The sequence below is a fragment of the Paralichthys olivaceus genome, chromosome 5, assembly GCF_024713975.1.
Source record: "Paralichthys olivaceus isolate ysfri-2021 chromosome 5, ASM2471397v2, whole genome shotgun sequence".
Classification (NCBI taxonomy): Eukaryota; Metazoa; Chordata; class Actinopteri; order Pleuronectiformes; family Paralichthyidae; genus Paralichthys; species Paralichthys olivaceus.
In genome coordinates this window covers 16,625,666-16,652,384 of record NC_091097.1, presented here as the reverse complement: position 1 = coordinate 16,652,384, position 26,719 = coordinate 16,625,666, and the positions used below count along the sequence as shown (strand labels likewise).

General features: G+C 41.7%; 3 protein-coding genes across 3 annotated transcripts; all 3 read left to right on the top strand.

Annotated features, from left to right (window-relative positions):
• Positions 1–198: 198 nt before the first annotated feature.
• Positions 199–11,505, top strand: mapk3 (mitogen-activated protein kinase 3). Its single transcript, XM_020103002.2, has 9 exons — positions 199–437; positions 1,766–1,948; positions 3,655–3,844; positions 5,475–5,591; positions 5,673–5,787; positions 5,892–6,023; positions 6,393–6,502; positions 7,028–7,156; positions 7,870–11,505. Exons 1-8 carry the CDS (start codon positions 217–219, stop codon positions 7,145–7,147), a joined length of 1,188 nt encoding a protein of 395 aa, XP_019958561.1. The 5' UTR covers positions 199–216; the 3' UTR covers positions 7,148–7,156; positions 7,870–11,505.
• Positions 11,506–13,362: 1,857 nt separating this feature from the next.
• gdpd3a (glycerophosphodiester phosphodiesterase domain containing 3a) lies at positions 13,363–18,524 on the top strand. Its single transcript, XM_020103032.2, has 10 exons — positions 13,363–13,889; positions 14,535–14,577; positions 14,910–15,045; positions 15,499–15,544; positions 15,640–15,758; positions 16,506–16,595; positions 16,783–16,916; positions 17,308–17,367; positions 17,599–17,650; positions 18,387–18,524. The coding sequence occupies exons 1-10, from the start codon at positions 13,751–13,753 to the stop codon at positions 18,513–18,515; spliced, it is 948 nt and encodes a 315-aa protein (XP_019958591.2). The 5' UTR covers positions 13,363–13,750; the 3' UTR covers positions 18,516–18,524.
• Positions 18,525–20,784: 2,260 nt separating this feature from the next.
• Positions 20,785–25,708, top strand: ypel3 (yippee-like 3). The gene is made up of 5 exons (XM_020103034.2): positions 20,785–20,931; positions 22,554–22,672; positions 23,187–23,230; positions 24,064–24,172; positions 24,559–25,708. Exons 2-5 carry the CDS (start codon positions 22,556–22,558, stop codon positions 24,646–24,648), a joined length of 360 nt encoding a protein of 119 aa, XP_019958593.1. The 5' UTR covers positions 20,785–20,931; positions 22,554–22,555; the 3' UTR covers positions 24,649–25,708.
• The last annotated feature ends 1,011 nt before the right edge of the window (positions 25,709–26,719 follow it).

Below are 26,719 nucleotides of genomic sequence, written 5' to 3'. Positions count from 1 at the left end.
GCATTTTACGCTCGGTGTCGAGGCCAAATCCGCGCTCGCGCACCAAATCCATTTACAGTCCGGCAGTGGAGAGGGCCCCGCGGTCGGTTATCTGCTCCGTCAGTCCAGCCATCCGCTCGGTCACAGCCCCGGAGAGACGATACACGGCGCGGGGAGCGGCGGCGGTGCCTCGGTGACACACTCGGACAGAGCAGGAGCACTTCGGAGGGGAAAAGAATGGCGGATTTGTGCTGCACCGCAGCGGAGGTCGGGGCCGCGGGCTCCGACAGCGCCGCTGCCGACGGGGCGGATGGCACTGTTGCGCTTGATGTTGGTGGTGCACCCGTAGCCGCGGTACCCAAGATCGAGTCCGAGTCTGTGAAGGGCCAGATATTTGACGTGGGCCCCCGCTACACGAACCTGTGTTACATCGGGGAGGGGGCGTACGGAATGGTGTGGTGAGTTGTGCCTGCCGTGGAGTCGAGACGTGCTAGCTAACGCTACGCTGTTTGTTAGTAAATACACCTCGTCAGCTCGATGTAGCCGCTGTGTTCAACAAGAAAATGTACAGAAAACACGAGGGGGGTCTCCAGGGTTGTGTTTTTAAAACGGCTGCCCGACATTAGGACTTATTGTGGAACCAGCTCTTGTGGTTAGCAGGTTAGCAGGCTAGCTACAGGCGTGGCTATGAGCTTTACAGGAAACAAGATCGGGAGTGATTGCGCAGAAAAGGAGTTTGCAACCTGAGCTCAAAGCACTTTGCAGGCTGCGTCTCACCGCAAATTCAAGTCGGTTATCACTGCAGTCCTTTTTTTTTCGCCTGGTGTTTGTCTCCCACTCACATTCATGTGTACTTCAGCTCTTCACAAACACTCAGCCTGCAGCAAAGCCGATGCAAGTGGGATTTGTCAGCTGTAGCGAGGCCTCTCCTTGTGTTATCGCTGTGTGATCTGCAGCCTTGCGAGGACGTGTTAAACAGCCCTGTTGCACTTTAATATCAGTGCCAAGTCGGCCGAGCTGTGAGCAGCAATCAGATGTGACAGCAGTGCGTGGATGGCACACGAGAGCCGGGCCCACACGTCCATGCCAGCAGGACACGCCGTGTGGATCACTGTCATCCCCACTGTGACAGCACAGGGCTGTTTGTGTTGGTGTCATCGTGGTCATGTGATTCCACTGTTGCAGCATTCAGTGTTTGTAAACAGAGCCAACTCCCTCCTGCTGGTACAATGACACGAAAACTACATAGAAAATAAAGTAGTGGTCTCAAACCTCAAAACTGTGCTCTTTACACCCCAGGGATGTTTGTGATGGTTGATGTCACAGTCAATCAAGGAGGCACACAGCCAGATTTATGCAGCGGGTTGTGCAATAAGAGAAAGTGCTTGTACCAATAGTAACAGATGTGATGTAACTATTGTTCCTGTTGAGGGCGAGGGCCTGTGTGAGAACATAGATTTGACATTTTGTCTGACAATGAATCTTTGCCTTAAAATTTACAAGGGGGTGAACTGTATATGCAATGGGCCCAGAAACGCATCACACTCTCAGCTGCTCTCAGCACTGCATGTACTCTACACCTACACCACACTGATCCAGCACCTACACTCAGGTCTACACCTACAGAACTTCACAACATATCACAGCACAATAGACGTGTGTGTCACATATGAATCTTGGCAGTGGAGACTGTCTGCAGGACCATCCCTGTTTCTGATACAGTCATTGGGTATTAACTGCGCGGTGTGTAATATGAAACTTGTTCTGTGCTTTCTGCCCTGTGCAGCTCTGCCATGGACAACGTGACAACCCAGCGCGTTGCCATCAAGAAAATCAGCCCCTTCGAGCACCAGACATATTGCCAACGCACACTGAGGGAAATCAAGATCCTGCTGCGTTTCCACCATGAGAATATCATCGGCATCAACGACATTCTCAGGGCAAGGCACATTGACAACATGAGGGATGTGTATCCTTTCATTCTCCGCAGGATGAGCTCACTGCATTTGTTTGCTTTCAGTAATACAAATGTCACCTATACCCCAAAATTATATTTAAAAAAAAAAATAGCTGGAATAGTTTAGTTTCTTTTTGGAAGTCACCAGCTTGAAATAATTATCTCACACATTCTTAAACATCTGTTCATGTTGGATTCAACAACCCGTAACAAAATGATGTGCAGCAACATTTGAAGAGGCTTAAACTTTATTGCAACAGCTTTATTATTTTCATTTAGAGTGTGTGATGTTCAGAATTCAGCTGTGACTTTGCCTGCCTGAAAATGATTGAAGCTGTGTCTGGTGGGTTTCAACCAAACAAATAAACGGTTATTAACCCAGCACCCGCTCACTATACTTTTGCCAGTAGTTTCAAGATTGGTTATAGTTCAAAGGAAAGAGTATTTGATGGAGGCATTCATGTTTGGGCTGAATTTAGGCTACATTATGAAATATATAGACTCTGCGCGATTTACTGAATTATTTTAAACTGCAATTAAACCATAAATGGTAGGGTCTAATAGTTGTTGGAGCCAAAGTTGATGCAAAAGGTGTTCATAGTAGCATGGTACATTATAAAAATCCCAATGCAGTAGGTTTCCTGTGATGTGTAGGCACAAATGTTGAAAGTTACGCACCTCAATTTAACCACATTTAATCCCAGGTTTACCCTGTCAAATTATCGATATATTACTGATTTAACATGACGGCTGTTGTCATGCAGCTGTTTTACAGCCCGGTCCTTTGAGACAGAAAGCAGCGACCATTTGCAGAGCAGCTAGCAGTGAACTGGGGGCATGACCGGTCAGTCAGTGCATTGCTGTGACTGCTGCTGTGGCAGTTTGTGAAAAGCTGCTTTGTCCTCAGCGAAAGGCAAAGGAAATGTGTGATGTCTTTTTTTTGTTTTTCTTGTTTGATCTGCCTGGACACTCCACTTTGTTGTGTTGCTGCTGACTCCTGATTTGGGACTGATGATACAAAATCCAGGGACAGCAGCACCCATTCCAGGGCGTCTTATAGCAACTTGACCAATGGCCTAGAGTCATTCTAACAGATCTGTGAAGCAATAGTAACACAGTTTTAGAAAAACTTGAAAAGTTAAGCAATCCCCAAAGTTATTACTGTTCATCCTGAGGAGGATATGAATGTTTATACCAAATTTAGTGGCAGTACATCTAGTACTTTCTGGAATCAAAGTGTTGGACCGACTGACCTGATATTATCCCCCTAGAGCCATGCCAACAACATGGCTGAAAGGTACAGTCTTTACACTTCTGCCAAGGACATAAGTACATATGTTTTAGACTCTTCTGGACTTTTCCAGTATAACAAAATGATTGCAACACAATCATTGCATCTAGTATTTGACCAAGTGCAAGTCTGACAGTCTCAGATTTCTCTACAAGATATGAGTCTAGAAAACATGACAAATGATCATTGTGAAGCTTGAAACTGGTCCAATCAGGGAGCTATAGGAAGTGTGGCTTAGAGGATGTTGCATTTATTCTCCAAACAACATGTTTAAACACGTTTAAACAAAGTATAATATGAAGTATGATTCAGCAGCTCTTCGCCCGAGCCTAGTCATAAACTCCCACTGCTGAAAAATGCAGGAGATATTTGGGAACGTTCCTTTTTCCCTACAATGTTGTCCTCCTTGACTCAAGCGTCCCTCCAGCTACATCGTGCAGACTCTGATGGAGACGGACCTGTACAAGCTGCTGAAGAGCCAGAGGCTGAGCAACGACCACGTCTGCTACTTCCTCTACCAGATCCTGCGAGGCCTCAAGTACATTCACTCGGCCAACGTGTTGCACCGTGACCTCAAACCCTCCAACCTGCTCATCAACACCACCTGCGACCTCAAGGTCTGTACACACACACACACACATTTTTTTGTTTTAAAGTTAAATGCATCTATTTAGTGAGCTGCGATCTGTAATGTTTCTCAGCCAATATGCTGTTTTAAACATTGGTACCAGCAGCAAGAAAGTATCTCAGGAATGTTGGATATGGGTGATGGATTGACCCGGGCCTTCACTAGCTCGTCATGACCCAACCAAGGAACCCATGTTGTTGATGTTATTTAGATGATGCAGACTTTCAGACTTGTAATAGACATATTCATGACAACAGAGAGGAGTGTTGGTGTCCTCCTGGTGTCCTTTTGTCTCTCATAAGCTCGGAATCTGAAAGGGTTTAGTTTTAGTATGTTTTCCATCCAGGTTTAGTTTTATTTAAAACTTGAAATCCACATTTTTCCTTTCTTGATTCCACTTTGTTCTGAGACGTTTCTTTCTTTTTTCAACATGTGACGGTTTGAACACGAAGTGGCTAAAAGTGAAATACTGCTTGAGTGTCTTCAATTGAGATTATTAATGACAATATCTTACCAATATAAATGAATCAAGGTCTTGGTACTTATTTCTATAACACAATACACCAATCAGTCACAACATTGAACCAGAAACTAGTTTCAATGTTGATTTTTAATGTGCATAATGAGGCGTGGCCCTGGCTTCTTCTCAACTGGCAACAACAGCGAGCGTTAGCATCTTAATTCTTTCTCCACTTGCATTTTAGAGAAGGTTGAAAACCACTAATTGAAACTGAAGCACTCAGCGTACAATTAAAGAGAGAGCGTTTAAAGCGTCCCAGATATAGGATGTACAATTAATTACCCAAAAGGTTGTAAAACCTGAGACTATTTTAGAATTTAAAAAAAAAAAACATGGGAGTTTGGTGCTGGTCAGTTTGCTCTATCACAGTCAGAGTTCTCTTTGGAGTGTTGTTCAGCCTTTAGAGAACACTTGTGAACTCTCAGCAGCCAACCATCAATCCCTGGATTAGCTGATCATGTGGGTGGAGTAAAAAACAAAAGCAGCATATGTTGAAGCAGCTTTCAGATACATTCCACTCCAGGACAAAGGAAAAAGATCTAAATAGATCCATTTAGAAACAGCCACACATTACGTCGCTGGCTTTGTGCCACTGTTGTTACTTAATGTGCGTGTCCATTGAGTCGAGTAGTATAATCCTTAAATTGATTTCACATATTCGACGCAGCCCCCTTTAAGCCCTCATTTCTCCACATCTGTGTGCACTGTGTACATGCTCTCTCAGCTGATCACTGCCTGGCTCCAGGCTTCCTGCAATTTGGTGATTTGATCAAATACAAACAGAGTTTAGAAGCTTTTTAAAGGAAGAGAAATAAAGTTTTTTTTACCACCCCATTTTTCCTTAGCAACTAATTCTATGAGATTGGGGCTTAACTTGTGAATCCGACACAAAAGCCATTTTCAGACATGAACTCTGGAAAATGAGCACAAATCTCAGTTTTTCAATTTGACATCTTCGTTGGCGTCTTCCACATGTACTGCACCTCTTTTTAATCCTGAGATCTTGGTTTTCTCTTTGTTTGTTGGTGGGTTTTTTTTTTCAGTTTTTGCCAGTTGGCAGACTGATGTTTCTGATCTCTGGCCCTTTGTGTGTCCTCAGATCTGTGACTTTGGCCTGGCACGGATAGCCGACCCTGAGCACGACCACACAGGTTTCTTGACTGAGTACGTGGCCACGCGTTGGTACAGGGCTCCAGAAATCATGCTCAACTCCAAGGTGGGTGTGTGTGACTGATGTGGATTGATTGACGTGTGAGTGTGTTTCTCAGTGTGTTGATCGTTTGTGTGTTTGTCTCAGGGCTACTCTAAGTCCATCGACATTTGGTCAGTGGGCTGCATCCTGGCTGAGATGTTGTCCAACAAGCCGATCTTCCCTGGGAAACACTACTTGGACCAGCTCAACCACATACTGGGTGAGACACAGTTCTTGGCCACGTAACAAGATTGGTTTCTATAGAAAGACATTGTTTATAAGCAGCCATATTGAAAGGCGTCAATGACCCTCCTCTCTGTGCAGGCGTCCTCGGCTCCCCATCTCAAGATGATCTGAACTGTATAATCAACATGAAGGCGAGGAACTACCTGCAGTCCCTGCCTGAAAAACCCAAGATCCCCTGGGAAAAGATCTTCAACAGGGCCGACTCGAAAGGTACTGGGACATGGGAGGATAAATTATACGTCATATTTATTGGAAATAACAAACTCTGCAGACTAATCTGAGGAAGCAGGTGGAGACTGAAGGTGCTTGTCAAGTGTGACTGAGCTCTTTATTGAAAATGACTTGTAAAGTTTGTAGCTGTTATGATTTGATCACTGGGATTTAAAAAAAATGCATTTAAAAGTCACCTTAAAGTATATTGATATTTAGACTTGGACACAATGTGAAGTTTTTGTTTTTGTGTGAGTCCCAAAAACATTTTGACAGTGAAATAAAATGGGTATCATAATTGGAAAATGTCATATGGCTGCACAACCTGGTGATTAAACTAACTAAAGCTCTCATTGCATCTTAACGCAGCTCTGGACCTGCTGGGCCGCATGTTGACCTTTAATCCCATCAGGCGCATCAGCGTTGAAGAGGCCCTGGGTCATCCTTACCTGGAGCAGTACTATGATCCCTCAGATGAGGTATGCATAGTATTAAAACTGTACTCTTAAAGAGGAACTTGAACAACACACATGGAAAAAAGCCAAGCTCAGCTTAGCCAAGTATTGAGATTTGCACAAATGTCCTTGCGGCAGAAGGGCTTATTGATTCATGTTGTTCTTGTTTTGTTTTTTTTTTCCAACCATGAGCCAAGCTTTAATTGTGAGCCTTACTGCTTTGCGCTGGAAAGCCTCTTAGCTGTGTTTGGAATTCAGTTAGTATTAAGTTTGCTCCAGGTTAAAGTACGTAATCTCTCGTCTCATAAAGGTTTATATAAGTGTTGACACAATTCTTCTTTTGTTTCAAGCATATCTTATCTGCCCAGAAGTTTTTCTTTACTGCTTGATTTGAATAATACCTACATTTGTGCATTGTGTTTTACGGTTGTTGTTTTTTTGTTAATTCTCTGCACATTTTGGAACTTGTACTGCAGCATTCAGGCTGCTCTTTCTGACCAGCAGTCACCTCTCGGTCATCGCTGCTGCTGTTTTGTTATGTCTTTGCAGCCAGTAGCGGAGGAGCCCTTCACTTTCACCATGGAGCTGGATGACCTACCCAAGGAGAAGCTGAAGGAACTGATCTTTGAGGAAACGGCTCGTTTCCAGGAAACCTACCAGGGCTCTTGAGACACACAGGTACATAAAACTGAAACACAAAAACACACACCCTTGCCGCACACTAAGAGAACCAAAGTTCAGGATCTGCTCTCTTCTTAAAGAGAAGATGTGTCTGATTTGTTTTCTTTAAACTGAATGTGATTGGTTGAGTCAAGACCACTAGATGTCAGTGGAACACCTGCCATTCATAACTCCTTTAATAGCCACTGAACCTGTTTGCTGTTTCACAGGTCCAAGAGGACAGTATCATGTAAATATAAAACATTGTCCAGCTTCACAGGATCATTAACTTATTGCTGTATTTCATTCTGGTCAGTAAACACAATGTCAAAGGCACATAAACGTATTCCCATGTAATTGAATAGACTGATCTTTATCTTCACACATGATCGGAACAGAAACTGAGACGCTCCCTCACCTCGCTGTCTTGCACAATACAAAGTCACTGTTGCACATTGTTCCCAAGATGAAAGAAATGAACAGTTCACAAATGTTCAGGGATCTTTACACGCCAACGCCTCGAAGTTGAATGTATGCTATAACTGTAATTGATATTTTGGCTCAACTTGGTTTTGTCCATTTTTTTAAATTGAAGTTTACAAAAGTCATCACGAATGATAGGAATGAGGGTCAAATCTAAAAGAAGTCCAATTGTGACTTAATGTTTGTTAATTCAAAGCCTAGATTTTTTGGTCAAAGAGCCTCATTTCTTTTTCTTCTCTTTCTCGTAGCCCCAAAGAGTGACGACGCCACGCAGAGGCTCGGAACAAGAAGATTTCAAACGACATGCTAAAACAAAGAAAAAAAAACAAATCTTCAAGAAACCAACAAAAATGAGAAAATACGAACATTTAACTGCTTATCTTTCCATTTCTACTGCAAGAGAGAGCTAAGTTCAACTTTGATTTCTGTGGTTGGGTGGGGTGGTTGGGTTCTGTCGTACTCGTATTGGTTTAGCTCTTTTTCTATGTTGGACTCTCCCTCCTTTCACCTCCATGTTTGTTTTCCAGTCCCACCTCACCTCGTCCCATCTGCAGTTACTCACTGCTCCTCTCCTCTCTTCTTCTGTACCATCTCTCCTTCACCTATCGCTGATCTGTCTTTCCTCTCTGTCGCTCCCTCTCATATAAACTCATACTACTGTATTATTATTAACCAGCACCATAACTCTCGTCTCGGCTCCATGTAAATTGCAACCCTGATAAGTCGAGGGCTAAAAGAACGGGGACGCTAATCGGGTGTGAGTATGTATATACAAAAATATAAAACCTTTTTTTTTGTCGTTTTTTTAAGTGTGCTTGTCGCAGTTTTCGTTTGTACACCGTTCAGAGTCGTAATGTATGTGTTGGGGTTTATATTTGCAAGTCATTTTTGAACACTTGATTTTGAGACAAACATTCAGTGTCTTTATTGGCATGTTGGCAGGTTTATAGATTTCTTTGTTGTCGCTCTTTTTGAATTTTCTTTTTTTTAAAGGAAAAAAAAAAACTGTATGATGTTGATATGAATGCATGCATTCCTGAATTTACCAAAGTGGCAGAGAGACGTGAGGAACTTGGCTGGGGAGCAGTTAAGAAATATCAGTTTTTACCTTAACCACATTTCTTGACCTACAAACTCGAATCAAGGGCAGAGAAACAGATATGAACAGCTATTTTCAGGAGGTTCTAGGGTTTTTTGGAACAAAGCCGAAGTAAAGAGCATAAAATAGTTTCTACGATCAAGTGTTCTTTCAGATATTACAACTGTGATGCCTAATGCCGATATACCACAGAAACACTGATCTAACACACCGGTATAACATTACTGTATTCTCCACATTCAGCCGTGTAACATCACTTGTCCCATAAATACAGCCAACATCACAGCTGATCCAGTGTCAGTATTAGATTCCTATATTAAATTACATTCCTGTAACACACTCACACACACACACACAGCGACTGACTGGGGAACTTCAGCTTGTGTCATTACACCGCTGGAGCCCTCTGTCATTCCTCAGCCCCTCTGACTCACTCAGTCCTCTGCGTCCCAAACAAACAGCCTGTCTGGGGAAATGGGGGTCTGGTTGACTTGAGCCTTTCCATTGTGCATTGCTGTTTTTGGTCTGCGCTCCTGTTTAAGTCTCGTGGAGTGGAGTGGTTTGAGCAGGCTGGGACCTCATTGACAGCGAAAAGCCCTAATCTGAACAATTTTGTCACGGCAGACGTTTTGACTTGTCATAGAAGGAAAAGCACACATGGAAATACATTTTTGTTAACGGGGATTCAGTGGGACATCAAACGTTCCAGTAAATCAATCATGCCAGGACGCTTGAGCACACACAGTAACAAGTCACTAGTAGTTGCTCATCTGAATGGAATGCCCTCATTATTAATGTTTACGGCTATAACGCGCCAGAATGTCTGCTGCGGTAAAAGGACTGTTGATGCTAGTGTTGAATGTAACTGGCCTTTGCTTTGTGGACTCTCCTTAGTTGTGTCCATTGACAGAAAAACTACACCACTACTGAGAAAACTGTGCACGTTACTGATTCATCAAGACAGAAGAGAGCTGTAAAGTTACTCCTGCTCACAGCCAAGCAACCATCATCACTTCCTGGTTGTACCGTATATATCCCAGTTTGCCCCTCTCTGCGTGTTTTTATTTTCTGCGCTCCTCTTCCCGCCTCCCTTTGCCTGTGTGTGTGTGTGCGTGTGTGTTTTCTCCTGGCCACCTGTTAACATACAGGATGTGTGTTCTATAATGTGGGTGATATAGTGTCTGACGTATCATTGAGTGTGTGCACACATTGTTCTCTCTCTTGTGTTCATTGTTTCTGTCCGTTTTCAGTGTCTGCTCTCTGTGACCATACTACTCGCTGCTTGGTGGACCACCACCCACGGGTCCACCAGCTCCGTCTGCACTAATCTTATGCCCGTTGCACTGGGACCAGTGTATAGACCCAGATCTGGAGCGCTCACTGGCCTCGCCCTCTCCCAGGGCTGTTATTTCAGAAGCCATAGCCACCACTCTGGGATCGTTGTGAGGCTTTATGGTGCATGTGGCGACGCACGTTTTTGTAGTTCAACCCTCCCAAATCCCACCATGCTTTACTATTAGGGGAAAAAAAGGGCTGCCCCCTCTTCCTCCTCCCCTGTCTGTGTTTACGTACTCGCCCATATCTGCGTATCTACTGTGGGATTGGGGAAGACCCTCTGACTATATCACTGACTTTGCTGTCGCTTTCCTCCGTCACCTCTCGTCTCTGACCATGGACATGGTCATACGAGCAGGAAAACTCGCTCCGATCACATGACTCAATCAGCACGCCAGCACTTTGTCTTTGCAGCCACGCTCTGACTCCTTCAAGGTTGTTTTGGATGGTCCTCTCCCTCCCTTTCTGTCTTGTATCCTGCTCATCCAGCTTTAAGTTTCACCTGCTGTGTGTGTGTTAAGACGCATGGACTGTCTGCTGTAATTTATATCAGTGTAAAAGTGTTTGTATTTTTGCTTATCAGTAACATAAAGCCAAGGCTCTTTTTGTCTAGTGTGTGTTGGTAGTGTGTATTTTCTCCTCACAGCTTGGGCCCTCACCCTGCAGTTCTTTGCTTTTACATCTGTGCGACTGTTTTTCTTCTTTTTTTTTCCCCACAAAGAACAGTCACACAGATATTTTCTGTGCATTTCTTGTGTAAAGTCGTTCACCAGTCAAACAGGCCCTGCTTGCTTTTTATTTTTTTCCCTCTGACCTGACACAAGACCAAACATCTGACTGGGTAACTGAAGGAATGAACCAAGAGGACCACGTTTTGCAATTACATACACTCTCACACACTCACTTCCTCTCTTCGCCTGAGGAGTGTATCCGTGTGAAAAGTTGCACTTAAACACACCCCATACATTCACACGGTATCAACAAGTCTAAAGGCCCGTCTGTCATGAGGCCTGTTTCCAGATATTGTTGTTTTTAAATGGCTGTTGTTATTATTGCTATTGTTGTTATATTGGTGGGTTGTTGTATTTTTCTTTCTTTCTTTCTTTTTTTTTTTTTTTTACAGAAAAGGGAGTTAAAGTTGTATCTTTTTTTTTTATATTTAGGATGTTTTGATTTTTATTTCTTCCTTATTTCTCTAATGGGCGTGACTATTGGCAGTGTTTTCAATCTTTCTGAAACCTAGGCTGTTTTTTTTGTTGTTTTTTTTCAATTTCCCCTCCAAGATCTTACAAGAAATTATTTTAAAAGAAGATATAAGTAGATTGTCAAAGAGATATGAGTTATTGAGGGTTATAGTCTGTATATTCTATGGGTATTATGAATTAAACGATTAACAAAGAAACAGAATTATATACATATAATTAAATAAAATTTCCTGATACTGTTACAACTCCTTGTGGATGCTTTTTGTGGCCTCTTGTGATCTATAGTGTTTTTTTTCTGGGGATTTGTCATGCGATGAATCACAATCTTTTATATTCAAACCCAGCATGTACCAAATTCTCCACTATCGTCATAATAGTTAACAGTGGTCTCATACACAACGGAACCGACGCTGAAAACGGAGCTGAACATCTCAGGATGAAAAAGAGGTACCACTCACAAAGGAGACACAGACGAAGATGTCAACTTGGAAAAACAAGTGATAAGAACCGCTGCGTGTCAAAGACCACCTGAGCTCCACTGCCAAATTTAAACATCATGTCCTGCCTCCTGCATGGTCTACCCAGACCCCACCCCCCCGCTCGAGTGCTCCGGTCATCTTCCTGTTGTTGTGAATACGTCTGACCCAGACAATCTCCTGCTTGTTCATGTGAAAGTCTGATGTCCCAAAACCAACTGTCTGGAGTTAATGTCTGAAATTCTGACATATGACTGTTAAAGTTTCTCATTTGAAAGTGGGACACAACACAATCACATTGAGACAAAACATCGACAGGGAAAACCACGAAGTGACCAAAAAAATTAAAAAAATTCATACAAAAAAAAATCTATAAAGAATGATGCTGAATGACCAGGACAAAAATACTTCAGGACGATGTAGTTGAAAGAAGTAACAATGTAAAATAGAGAGACGTCTCGGTGCTTTGTGGAGCTGCTGTGTGGAGCTGCTGTGTGTTATAATTATGGCAGGACGTTTACTTGGACAAACTAAAACCACTGATGACGTCCTGGTGGCTTGATTTTTCCAACAGGTCACCATGTTCCCAAAAAGCTCTTTTCCCTTTCATGACTTATTTCAGTACAGTGTTAAAATTAACTACTAATTCTAAGCCATGTTTTCCTCTGTTTCTGGGCCACTGGTCACTTGTGTCACCGATGATCACCAAGGAAACAAAACTTAATTTGAAGTTGTGAAAATATTAATCTGCATTTGTCAGGAAATAAACCAGGTTTAACATTAGTGGTGGGAATGGATCTGTAACTGTGACAAATGTCAACGTGCTCTTCCTCCTGTACGACTTTCCCTTCTGACAACATGTCTGAGCATGGCTTCTCCCTCCATCGCTGACATTCCCACAGACTCTGATGAATGAATGGAATGACGGCACTTAGACAGGAAAGGAAAACACTAAACCTAAAGAACTTTTTATAAAAATGACCAGGACATGCACATCTGTTACCTGCAAATGTGAGAAAATGGTAGAAAGTCACTTTGTAGCACAGTGAATAGATTTCTCTGTTCTGGTAGAAACCAGGCTCGTTGCAACGTTAGAGAGCGAGTTCGACCTTTTGCACCTTTGACACAGCTTTGTTGTTGAAGCTGAACAATACAGTGCTGTGCTGACATTGAACTGAATGTATAGAAAGCATGTGTACATACTGTATGTTGTTGTCATATTTCTGGCCTCATGGGTCCGGGTTGAGTTTACATATCTCCACATGCTACCACATCCCCTTTGTCAAACATAGGCAGGCTCAGAAACCTGCTGCATTGACTGATGACATTTCTAAAGCTGTATATGCTCAAATCTGCAGAGAACATTAGATGCACACAACTGCCCTTCTTCCCCTGTTTGCACCACCTGCAGGATTATCATGAGACTAATTAGATGCACTGTATTCTGCATCATAAAGACAATACTGCGACCAGTGAGACGGAATAAAAGAAATCCTCAAAGTGTTGGCAGAGGTGCAGTGTCCAGGTTACGACACACACACACACACACACACACACACACAAAGCCACCTGACAAACAAAACAGTTTAAAGAGAATGATATAGTATTGCCACAGGCAGGGGAGAGGCCAGTGAGAAGGAGGGAGAGCAGTGAGGCGAGCACGGTTTTTCTGAGCTGGTGCTTCATTAACTGATTTTTACGGCTCCGCAATTTTCAGGTGCCTCCTCTCTCTCTCCAGGAGCAAACTCTGTCTCTGGCTACATGAGGCAACATTCGTGGGAAGCATATCTTCGGTCTTACCTGTCCGTCCAGTTTTTTCTTATCTCCTGAAGAAGAGAGCAGGTTGTCCTCGGTCAAGCTTCTGCATCTGTTCACTGTCTCGGTTTGTTGGAGAGCAGCCTCAAGGCCTTGGACACACTTGACAGTTTTTGCAAGTCATAGTGCACGTCCAACACCCTCGGGAGGGATCTTGCAGACTTTTACCAGCTCCCCTGTTACGAGTTTTTATGGAAGAATGAGCAGCTTTTTGTATTTCGCCCTCCCGGTGTTGGGAGGATACACACTCACCTCGTTGTACCTACTGAAGAACCCACACCTTCTCCACAGGAAGAAACGCACAGCCTTTTACTGCACACACATCTCACACAGAGGAGGTAAGAGAGGGGGGGGGGCTGACAGTTTGACAGGCCCAGGGATCCATAATAAAGCTGCGTGATTCAAAACCTGATTGGGCTTTGTGCAAACAGGTGGATGTCATTGAATATTCAAGATGTCCTGGGAGAAATAACCAAAAAGAGATAGACGTGAGAATGTTTAATATTTATATGCTTTAGCTAAAATCTGGTTTCTGTTAGTTGCACAAATTAGTGATTTGGAAATGAAAGTGAAAAATAGCTCTTAACTGACTTTAAACACAATGTATAATCAATTCATCATTACTTTCTTCGAAATCTATGAAATTGTTTTCACAATATTAAAGAAAGTAAAAAAGAAAATTCCTGGATCGGCCCTTTTATCCGAATTCACACCAACATTTAATGGGTTCTTCCTTGGGTTCATACCTCACCCCTCCATGAAGTAGTTTTACATCGTCTTGCTAAATTATAAACAAACAAATGCATTCTTTGTGGAAGTAATTAAAAAAAATACAATTGAGTAAAAATGAAGTAATACTATTTTCTTCTTGACTGACCAGATGTAGCGTGTTTGCATGTTCTCTGTATTTCTGGGGCCCCTGGCTGAATCAGCCGGGCCCCTCTACCACCACCATCAACGCTGACTCCTCTGTTTGTTTCCAGGATGTGGGGAGAAGATAGAAAGCACCATGGAGGCGTTCACACAGTGAGTAACACACTCAGTGAAAGAAGATTGTGCTCAGCTGTCAGCAGAAAAACATTTTTTTAGAAAGTCTATTGGCAAATGAGGATTGATTTCCCCAGATTGTATATTTTATTCCTGGACATTAAGTGATTATCCTGCCCAGTAATTCATCTTGTATCTGATAAAAGAATGATTCAATAAGGGATGTCCTGTCTTTATACACTCAGCATCTCTCCCACTGTACGGCCCTTGGGTGCTGTCTGATTAACTGAGAGATTGTTGTTAACAGAACTGCTAAAATGTATATCCTATCATTAAAGAAATCTTTTCTCCATCTTCACATCTGTCTCCAGTGCGGTGGAGCAGGGCACACAGATGCTGGAGCTGGACTGTCACTTGACACGTGACGGACATGTGGTGGTGTCACATGATGAGAATCTGTTGAGGCAGACGGGACACGATGTCACCATCTCCTCCCTCGATCTGCAGGTGAGAGGACACAGGAGTGTCAGTTAGGTCGAAGGTCGCCTTGAGCTAAACCATCTTTCCAATGAAGTCCAGTTTGAACAATAACAGGATACGGTTCTCGACTTCTTTGGTATTTAAGATTAAGACTTCAGCTTGTGCATATGCTTCAGTTTGATTGCAAAGCTGCTTGACTTCACAAACATTTACTTTAACTCACCTGAGAGGCCTTAAAGCCTTGTGCAACTTGCAGCAGGTTCGTGTTAAGTATTCACAGAAATCTAGTCATATCTAGTCACAGTAAACATAGTTGGTTTCTGCAGAATTGTATCACCTGAAAATAAATGACTGAGTTTTACTCGAACAAAATACATTTTTGATAAGTTTATTATGCTATAACCTTAGATACAGACTTCTCTTATTAACTATATCTTTTATATATATATATATATATACCTGTTTTGCCAATTCTTTCAGGATTTGCCTTTGTATAAGGAAAGACTGGAGGTGACATTTTATACAGGTGAGTTTACTTTTCTCATTCTCTAAATTCTCAATCATTAACATAACAGCTCAGGCCAGGAGGTGGGTGTGTCTCACCCCCCATAATTCCTCCAGGTCACTACAGCAGCGGTGCAGACAGGAAGTTTTCTCTGCTCGAGGACGTGTTTAAGAAGTTTCCTGAGATGCCTGTCAGCATCGAGATCAAGGAGAACAACAAGCAGCTGATAGAAAAGGTACAGAACAACTAACATAAAAAAAACGTAGAGGCATTGCAATAATTTTAAAGAAACTCCCAAATCTGTCCAATCTCACTTCTAATTTTAGCATCTTTGGAAGTAAATAGATAAAAACTTTGGTTAGCAATAAAACTAATTTACTCATAATTATCCAATAAACTGAGTAAGTTAGGGTGAGATTTTCACTCTGCAGTGCACATCAGGAAATCAGATCATATTAGTTTTAGTTTTCAGGGCCTCAGGTATCATGCAAGATATGAGCTGCCTGTAAAGGTCAGTGAGGAAAACACCAGCTTTGTGAGTCTGAACATGTGTAGTGTTAAATGTAGGTGTGGCACAGAGGTGTTAAGTAAACGCTGCGGTTGTGAGTTTTGTGTCTTTTTGTCAATATTTTATCCTCCTTACATTCCCATTGTCTCATGTTCAAGAAGAAAGCCACCTTTCATGTTTTTGTGACAGAAGCTTCCTATTAAAAATGTCAAGATACAAACAGATTCACAGACAAAACAGGTAGCCAGGCCAGATTCTTATTCAAGATTCAAGAGGTAACGAAAATATCTCATATCATCGTAAAAGGTTTTTAATGGTTTATATTCTTTCTGGTCATGCCTTTCACATAAGTATTTGCAACTCTAGTATTATTTTATATGCTTACATGTCTTGTCTCACATTTACTGCACTAGATTTGAACCTAGTATCTCGTGGTTCATGTTTAATCTGTGAGCTCCTCTCGTCCGTCTGCAGGTGTCCGACCTGGTGAGACACTACAAAAGGGAGGAGATCACGGTCTGGGCCTCCGTGAACTCCAGGATCATGAAGGAATGCCAAAGAATGGTATATCAACCACTTGGTGGAGACAAAGTTACTCATACATTATTATTTCACTACTTCACAGAGAACATGTCATTTTAGAGTTATGTAAAGATCTCTATAAGCTCCACCAGTTGTGTTAGTTGTCTTTACAGTTTCAGCATTTATAAAGAAACAGTCTCAGCCTCTCTGTGTCTCTGCTCCCTCGTAGAACAGCTCCATGCCGTACAGTTTCTCTTTGAACCGAGGCTTGCAGCTGCTGCTTCTCTTCTACAGCGGCCTGCTGCCCTTTGTGCCGCTGGGCGAGAGTCTGCTGCAGTTCTACTTGCCACGCATCTTCAACAGGTGTGGCCTGTGTAGGTGCACGTTGAATCCAAGTGTGAGGTCATGTGTGTCATTCGGTAATGAGGTCATATTGTTGAAATTAACAAACTAGCTCATAAAGAAGAAGCAGATCATTGACCCTCATGCTTTAACTTTTGTTTTCCTCTGTTTTATGGCAGCACCTCATGTCTCAATCTGAGTTTTAACATATAACATTGTGATTATTTGGTGTAAGATAAATGTGTTACAGTACAGATGTGTCTCTTCTTTCTCTCTCTCTCTCTGTGTGTGTGTGTGTATGTGTGTGTGTGTATGTATGTGTGTGTGTGTATGTGTGTGTGTGTGTGTGTGTGTGTGTGTGTGTGTGTGTGTGTGTGTGTGTGTGTGTGTGTGTGTGTGTGTGCCGCTGAAGGACGTTCATTCCTGAGAAACGCATCCTGAGGAACAGGCTGGTCGTCTCTTTGATAGAGAAGTGAGTGACATTCTTTAAAGAACCACTGCAGCCTTTGTTACAGCTGACGTGGTGATGGAATTGTGACTTGGTAATGAGAAGGACATTTCTAGGAAAAAATAAAGAAATGAATGTCACACTGGGGTGGGGGGGGTTTATAAAACAGCAACTTTAAACTCTCAAATTTTTTTTGTTACTGAAGTTGGTATATAGACTTAATCATTCATAGATTTCTATGTGCTTTCATTTCAGAATAACTATGAGGAAGAGTCTATTTAAACACCTGGCAGCCCGTGGAATTCAGGTATGAAGTGCAAACATAAGAAATCTAAAAACATCAAGCTATCTTTCTATCTATCCATCTATCAGGGCTTGTGTAGATAAACAGAGAAGCTCATACAGCCGCTGTGAGATGCTTCACTCTGGTCTCTGCTGGGATGACATCACCCCCATCATTAGACCATGACATCATCATCATCATCAGGCCTATGAGTGGTCACTTAACAGTTGAGCATGAAAACAATTGAAGTCACATGTGGAAGCTTTGTCAGCCGCTCAGGGCCTCGTCACATTTGAATTAGTGGTGACCAAAAACCCACATGCTCATAAAAACCGAGGGACGAGCTGCACACTGCAGGAGAAGGTAGTGAAGTGTCGTGTAGCAGTGGGAAAGACGGTCTAACTCGAAAACAAGAGGCTACTGCTGTAAAATAAAGTCATCTATGATACATCATGACTTCTGTGTAATTGCAGAAGGAAGCATTAGTGCTTTTTCTTCAGTGGGGAGGAATCCATCATTAACCAGTTGATCCACTACAAATTATATATAAGAAGAGTATCTATGTATATGCTATTGTTGCTGCCATGGCATTGATAACGTTCTCTAATATAGCATATCAATGTCATGACATCGTGTTATATAAATACTTGTTTACAATCTACTGCTTCTTTCCAGCTTTCCATTCAAGGGGTACCAACTTAAAGTCTTTGAGTCTTATGTCTTGTGTCTCTCGGGTTGACTGATACATCTGTTATTGCAGGTGCATTTGTTTGTGTGCAATGAAGATGAGGACATAAAGGCTGCATTTGACATAGGAGCCACAGGGGTGATGAGTGACTATCCCGCCGTTTTGTCAAGATACCTCTGCAGACACAGGAGTCAGGATTGACCTGGAAACCCATCCAGTCACTTTGCAACTTTTCTGATGAATGAGAAGGGAAAGAAGAAGAGAAGTGAATACAAGTGTGAGACTGATTTCCTCACCCATGAAGAGATTAGTCAAAGAGTTGTGTGAACAAAACTATCATTCAACTCTCGATCCTTAATCACTGGTGATAGAATTACGTGCTTGTGGTGCGATCTGCTATCAGTTCATTTTTATGTCCTCCACCCACATGTCTTTCAGACAGAGCCCAGTGTTCAAACACACAGCCACTGATTTTATCTGCAGCATATCTTCCAGCGCTGGAGTGAATGTTTAACCAGCTGGACCATGTCATCCGACATCCCGTTTCTCATGATACGAGAGCAAACGTGACTTTGTTGTGATTGTGTCTTATGTTGTTTTCTGACATTATTTGATTGATTTGAGTAAGAGCTGATTTTCAGAAATAAAGTATGTGGGACAATTCACCTGGAGTTAAGCTGTTATAAACACATAAGTAAAGAAAGAATACAATTACCAATACTACAGATAAATCCATGCAATAATAATGATAAACTTTATTTATATAGCAAAGAATAAGAAACTATTTAAAAGCAATTTGAAGATCACACATATGTATTTATATATATATATATACATGTATATATATATATGCACATATAAGATGAGGGTTTACATGCTCAGTAAACCACACCTGTGTCCTTGTTTTCCCAGGCCACGGTCAAAGTCCAACCAAACTGTTAGTGAAACAAAGGCTGTATTTTTCTGACCTATTTGGCCGTGCCTTGCAGTGTGACGAGTGAGTTAATGGAATATATTGTTAGTGGATCAGTGCAGACTAAGGCCTTTGATCCAAAGAGCAAAGGTTTGAATAAGTGACCCAGCAGAGCAAATTAGACATTTGTGATCATACAGTCGGGGATATAACATAACACAGAGACCACTGAGGACACAGGGGACACATCAGCAGCAATATTTATGGAGGGGGTTTATCAATGTTTCACCAGTTACTTTAAAATACTTTAAATTAAATAATTGATTAACTGACTGAATAGACTGATAATAATGAGGTAATGAAAATAACTTGCAGCCCAACTTGTCAAACAATGTACAAACAGAGATACAATGTACACAGCATTTAATCGGATTATAAAATGAATCAATAAAATGTGATTTATTTTCTTTCCTAAAAGATTTTGTCTACAGAGTTTGTTTTGAGGTTAGTAAAAATGCCTCAGGTGGTGCAGGGGAGGAATTCGGACCTTGGCATTTATGAAAACACACACACACACACACACCAGAGAGAGGAGCAAACACACGGCCTCAAGTCACGCATGCAAATAAATCAAGAAACCACAGCAACCAATCTCTGTACCAATCGTTTCTGCTTAAGAAAATTAAACATCTCCTGAATCTCTTAAACACTTTGAAATTTAAATGTCACACGTGACAGTGTGGGTAAGAGTGCACTCAGCAGTGTACTCACTTACTAACATGCTTATGTACTTGTTGTTTTAGTGATATATAGAGAGTGAGTTAATAGAATTTGTTGTGATTGCTAAATTTCTTAAAAAATCTTTCTTCCTTCCTTCCCTCCTTTCTTATTGATCAATCACTAACTTAATTTTAAGCTCTTTGTGTGCAAAAATCAACTAACTATAGCTGTCACATAAATAGTAAAAGTAAAAACAGCAAATATTTAAGGAACAACTTTTACTTTCATTGTCAATCAGTTTGTTTTTATTCATTGTTTTGATTTGAAAATGTAAGAAAACAGCAAAAAGTGTCACCAACCAAATGATCTGTTCAAATGTTTTCAATCAACTGTCCACGCTCAGGTCGAGTACAAGTACCTCGACTGTGTATTTGAGTTCAGTACCTGAGTATATTTAGAAAACTCCACAGACCCAGCAGCAGGAAAAGATTAAGCACCAACAGCCAATGGGCACACAGTGGTCATGTAAGGTCCCCTCTGATTGGCTGACACACATCCTAAGAGTCAGTCCGGGGCTGTGATTGGTCGACGAGGGGTTTGTTTTGCAGTCTACGGACTTCCTCCTCTGGCTGTTTTCATAAACAAACCACACTTTCCCTCCCGCCGGGGCCGCGTCTCTCTGTCAGCCTGCCAGCAGCGCCACACTCCCGCCACCGTGTCCACGAAGAGGCCGTGGAGGAGCCGTGAGAGCCGGGTCAAAGAAAGGAGAGAGAGCCGCGGGATAAACGCTGCGACACCCGGAGTCTTGTCGGTGTTGTCTTCATTGTCTGAGCGGACAACGCGTGGTCGACTGTCGGACTGAGAACCCCCCCCACCACCACCACCACCTCCTGCCGACCACATAACCCGCAGGAACCGCATGGTTTTCGGCTGTCAGTGATTTTAACCCGCTGCTGAGACCGCGAGGAGCTTCGGTTGTTTCAGGTGAGCGGACAGACACCGAGGGAAACCCCGCAGAGCTGCTCTGTTGTGACTGTTCCGAGCTAGCATGCTAGCTAACACACACACACACACACTAATATTTGCGCAGCTCTCTTTGTTAGGACATTGCATTGACTTGCATTCACTGTGGACAGTCTCACAAATACCTCCTACCTAACTTTAACCACCACCAACCCAAGGCTAACCCTAACCACAATTCACCTCTTTCACCTTATCTTAACCAGGACTTTAGAAATTATGTTTTGCTCGTCCTGACAAGCTGCTGTTGTGGCTGTGTGGAGCTAGCATGCTAGCCAACACACACACACACACACACACACACACACACACACATTATAGCCTTATCCCTGCCAATTCACGCAGATCCCCAGTCCTAACCTAACCACTGTTCGCACCTTAACATTAATCTTAAAGGTTCAGTGTGTAGAATTTAGTGACATCTAGTGGTGACTTTGCATGTTGCAGTTGAATACCTTCACCCCCCCTCCCCCATCAAAACATGAGCGATAACCTGCGGTAGCTTCAGATGTCATAAAAACTCAAAAAGCGTTTTGTTTGTCTAGTTTTGATGTCTTTAAAAAAAAAAAAAAAAAAGGCTCCGTAGAGAGCATGTACATATAAAGTATTTAAATATAATGGGCCCATTCTAGGGTTAAAAAAGCATTCGTGCAATTTAGATGAAACAACTAGGGAAAACGTCACAAGGATTATTTTTATACAATTTTTGCCAGTTTCACCTAAATCTTTCCCACTGAACCTTTAGCCAGCACCTAAGAAATAATTGTTTGCCTCTTTACGACTGAGCTCTGGTCACCATTTGTTCCACTGGTCCTGACAAGTTCTGTGTTGATGCTGGAATCTGTCCTAAAAAGATTACAAAAACAAGCACACACACATGCACTCTGGGGTAGAGCTAATGTCTCCTGCAGCTAACACATGCAGCAGGACCACAGACGCTGTCCAGTGTTGTTACAGAGCAGAAATGTGGCAGCACACGTTTGACAGGGCTTGAATTTGGGTTAACTGAGTGCATCTAACGAAGCGAGGGTTGTTTGTGCAGATTGTTATAAACCAGGAAACAAGCTGCCTGATAAACGGTGCCTGTTCCGAACCCATCTGCTAGAGTGTCTGCACACACAATGACCGTAACAAAGATGCATGATGCAGAAATGATCTCAGTCCAATGGTTTGTCTTATGATTTGTTCTTTTTTCTTGTTATTCATTCTTTATATAACACTGAAGCCAGTGAACGGTTTATGAAGTGCATTCCTAGTTTAAACACTAAATTGACTGAGTTTTTTACTGGGCATTGTCTGGCCAGTTAATCCTCGGGTTGTTCCAGCATTACTGTTGTGAGGTTAGGTTATTTTGGGATAAAGCCATCGAGTGTCATGTTGCTATTATCAAATGTGTTTACAGTTGTAGAAAACCTGTCTTGTCTGTCTGATGACCTGGAATTCCTCATCCGCAGTTGAAAAATGCTATAAATAAAAAAGGAAATCAACCTGCCCGGCACCTGATTGATCTAAATGTATGAGACAGCATGACTGATCCATGTGTGACAACAAACCATCATCCTGATTTCTCCTGTCGTCATCCTCAGATATGGTGAAGCTGACGAAGGCCAAGACGTTCCAGGCTTACCTGGACTCCTGCCACCGGCGTTACAGTTGTGTACACTGCCGCGCCCATCTGGCCAACCATGACGATCTTATCTCTAAGGTCAGTATGCTGCCACCCTTTGTTGTTCATCATCATTTTAGTTGGCTCATAGAACCCCTCCAGGGTTCTCACGTAGTTACCTCCACCAAGGAGGTCATGTTTTCATTCCTGGGTGTCTGTCTTTTTGTAGGATTACACAAAAACCTCTGAACTAAATTTATCCTAAGCATGGTGTAAGGGTTTGGTATGTGCCAAGCAAGAAACCTCCCCCTTTTTAAAAATATTGTTGTTTGTTTGTTTTTTGAGATCTTGATGGAAAAAACCCAGGCCTACCAGCATAACTCCTTAAGGGGACTGTTGGGCCTTGGCGGAGGTATGCACTCTACTGAGTGCCAGTTTAAATGGTAGAAAGACTAAAATAAAACTTAACATATTTCAAACTTAAATTTGAGAATGTTGGACATAAAGCTTGAGACATTTCAATTAGTATCATATTGTGATTGTGAGTGATTATAAGTTTCAAGTGAGCATGAGCATTACTTTCTCTGATTAGATTTTCTTCTGTGTCTCATAGTCTTTCCAAGGCAGCCAGGGCCGAGCCTACCTCTTCAATTCTGTGTGAGTATTTTATTTTCAAATAGTTTCAAAAAGTTATTATTCTTACTGTCGGTTTTCCTCCTATTTTTAGATCAGAGATGTTTTAACAGCCGAATGGAAACCATCAAACTAATTGTGTTGCTGTCACAAAAGAATCCTTGCACATATGTAGGACAATAGTAACTTGTGGGGGAAATGTTTTTAAAACTTTATTTGAAGCAGTGACCAAATGTTTTCAGTGTTTTAAAAACCGAAACTTTGTTAAGCTCCATTCATCACTATGTAAACCGGTAAAAATGAGTTTATTTTTGTGGACCTTTTTAGAAGCAAAAAGAAGTTGGAGAATCTTTGATCTTCGTTTTCCCATTACTTTATTTCAGAAATAGTCCAGTTCTTTCTGAGAACTAACTCCCATGACCAGACATGTTTACAGATAGTCAACAGATAATTTGAATTTCCTGCAGATTGGACCTTGAAGTAGGATGAGATCATTTGTCACACTCCTCCTGGGTTAGTAGGTCAGAAGCAGTCAAGCTCTAAACATAAGAAGTTATGGCATCAAGGCCCCATGGTCAAAGTAACTTAGTTTAACTTGATCAACAGCATCTATAAAGTTTTAATTGGATTTGCTCAGATGAAACTTAAAATTGTTTGCAACTGACTATTTCATGAATTTAAATCTTTTTCTCTTAAGGAATTTATAAAGTGTAACAATTTATCTAGAACATTAGTCTGACACTGGAGTGGATAAATTATACTCTCCCAATTGTCTCTTAGCACGTGGGTAAAATAATCTTGTCACCGCTGTGAATCGGAGATGAGCTGTTGCTTGACGACACTGTGATCGGTTTCAGGGTGAACGTCGGCTGTGGTCGAGCGGAGGAGAGGCTGTTGCTCACAGGACTTCATGCTGTGGCTGACATCTACTGTGAAAACTGTCACACTACACTGGGCTGGAAATATGTAAGCATGCACACATATGACACAGGGTTTTAATTTATAGCTCAGCATCAGCTTTCAACCACACATAGCACCACTGTAGCATTGAATGGATCTATTGCACATGGCCTGTGTGTCCCTTCATTTATTCATTGATGGAGAAGAGTGAGCAGATTTGCAGTAGAGGTGGGTTCATAACCTCTGGAGTTACATAACCTTTAACACACAAGTATGAATGCAGAATTTAATAATGTTTTTTGAGATGGTTTCAAGTTTGTGCTCCAAATTATTGTGTGGTACTAAACCAGTGGTTCAAAATGTGCAGCCCACATATTTATACTGTCTTTTCTGCAAACTAAAATAATGTTGCATATGAGATAAAAGTACCTTTGTATACTTTCCCTCTGCAGGAACAAGCCTTTGAGCTGAGTCAGAAGTATAAGGAGGGGAAGTACATCATCGAACTGTCCCACATGATAAAGGACAATGGCTGGGACTGAGAGGAAATCTTCATCTTTCTCCATGACTCTTTAAAAAGTTGCATCCCCTCAAATTATAAGGGTTCCAGTGTAGCTTCCTTATCCCGCATTCAAGCCATTGCTTCATATGGCTTCGCCAACAGTAGCATGTGATGCCTTATCTTTTCTGTTCTTTGTGTCTTTTCACGGCGACCACAACACCACCATTTGCTGATATCGCTATCCTAATCGCTAGTTGTGCTGGGACATGGACTGAATGAGTGCAGGGTGGGTGTGTGAAAGACGGGCGGATGTGGTCACACAGGCACGTGTGCGTGTTGGATTTTTAAATCGTGTTCGGGTGATGAAACTTTTATCAGTGACCACGAAACGGTCTCACTCTGGGGAGGTGAGGCCAGGGCAAGTCAAATAATCAAACCTTCTTACACTTCAAATGCAGGTATTTGGTTGTTTTCCCTTTTGAGTTTAGACTATCTGGCTTAAACTGTGTATTTAGGCTCGTTTAACCCTATAGATCCTTCACGAGTGATACGAGGGTACAGGAATCCTTCTAGCAGTGGGAAGGCTGTTTTATTTTTTATCAGTGAAATTCATTGTTTTTTACAGTAAGATCAGTAACACTTCTTGTTATTGTGCCAAAGGCAATCAGGGTGTTATATTAGTGATGTTCAAGCCCACAAAAGTCTCCCGAATTAATTCTTAAATCTGGAGTATGAGTGTCTTCTGTTAGTGTATATTTTTGTGTGTGTGCGTGCGTGTGTGTGTGTGTTTTGCAGTGGGTGTGTGTGTGCTGAGATGCCTTAAGCTGGACGATGTTAAGAAGCATTATTCTGGGGTTCACATCTAAGACTCATGAACTGCACAGTTGGGATATCTTCACTTTTACCTAATGCTGATGATGTACATCCTGTGTGTTTGTGTATAGCCTTTAACACTGATACATTTACTCAATCATCTTAGAGGAAAGTGTGATTAGGGTTGTGTAGCATATTTATGGTGATTTTTTTTAAATGTCTGCTTCTTTCATGCTTTCATTAAAGTGTATTATTTTAACTTTTCATTAAAAGACAAGTGTCTGTAACGTGTGGTTCACTTTTCTTTTGTGTGTGATATGTTGTTGACCTACAAATTCCTTACTTTATTTACTCAGGTTAGCAACACTCATGTAGCTACAGCACAGTGGGACTGCATTAGTTGTTTTAAAACACTTTCTGTTGCCAAATTTAAAATATGGGTCTGCTTCTAAAAGACTTTCCTCCAGAAAATTCAAATATGTAATAAAATGTTAAATAAACATTCTAAATGTCCATATAAGTTGGATTATTAACTGAACAGCATTCAGATATAACAAACAGAGGTAGGCAAGTAGGTAAGCAGTTATGTTTTTTTATTTTATTATATAAAGCAGTATCCTGTCTAGTTAATTCTTAAACATGTGACACAGTTAATCAAAAATGTGCTGAAAAAACTCCAATCACCACCCTGCTGTTATGTGCTTCCATTAACCAGTAAAGTTTCAGGGAATATGGCCATAACTCCTTCAGTTCCTGAATCATAGTGTTAACTATTGACTATAATGGATGATCATGGTGTTTATAAACCAGCATAAGTGTTTCTGCAGAATGCTATGATATCACTGTGAAGTTTATCTTTTACTTTTTGCTTATAAACTGTCACTTTTTTGTTTAACTGTGTCGTAAGTGGCGTATGAATTCCTTTTAGTGAGGACACTGACTTTAACGTGTGACTTTAGACCACAAGGTGTTCCTGTTAACAATGGCTGTACTTAGTTAATTAACTTTATCGTTCACGCTTGTGAGAATGGAGACAGGCGTAGGATGGACAAACCAAAAAAACAAACATTTTCTAATCTGTCCTACAAACTTTTTTGTTTTCCATATAACAGAAGAAAGTTAATGCATTTTCTCGTCTTATTCTAAAGAAATGGTGAACACACTTGAGGCAGGAACGGGTCACATGAGGGAGCTCTGACCAGGAATTTAACAGTTTATCTTAATGATGTGGTGCAGAAACTGCTGACAGTCATGTGTGTGTAGTTCATTCAACTGTCTGCCCTGCTTTTACCTTTTAT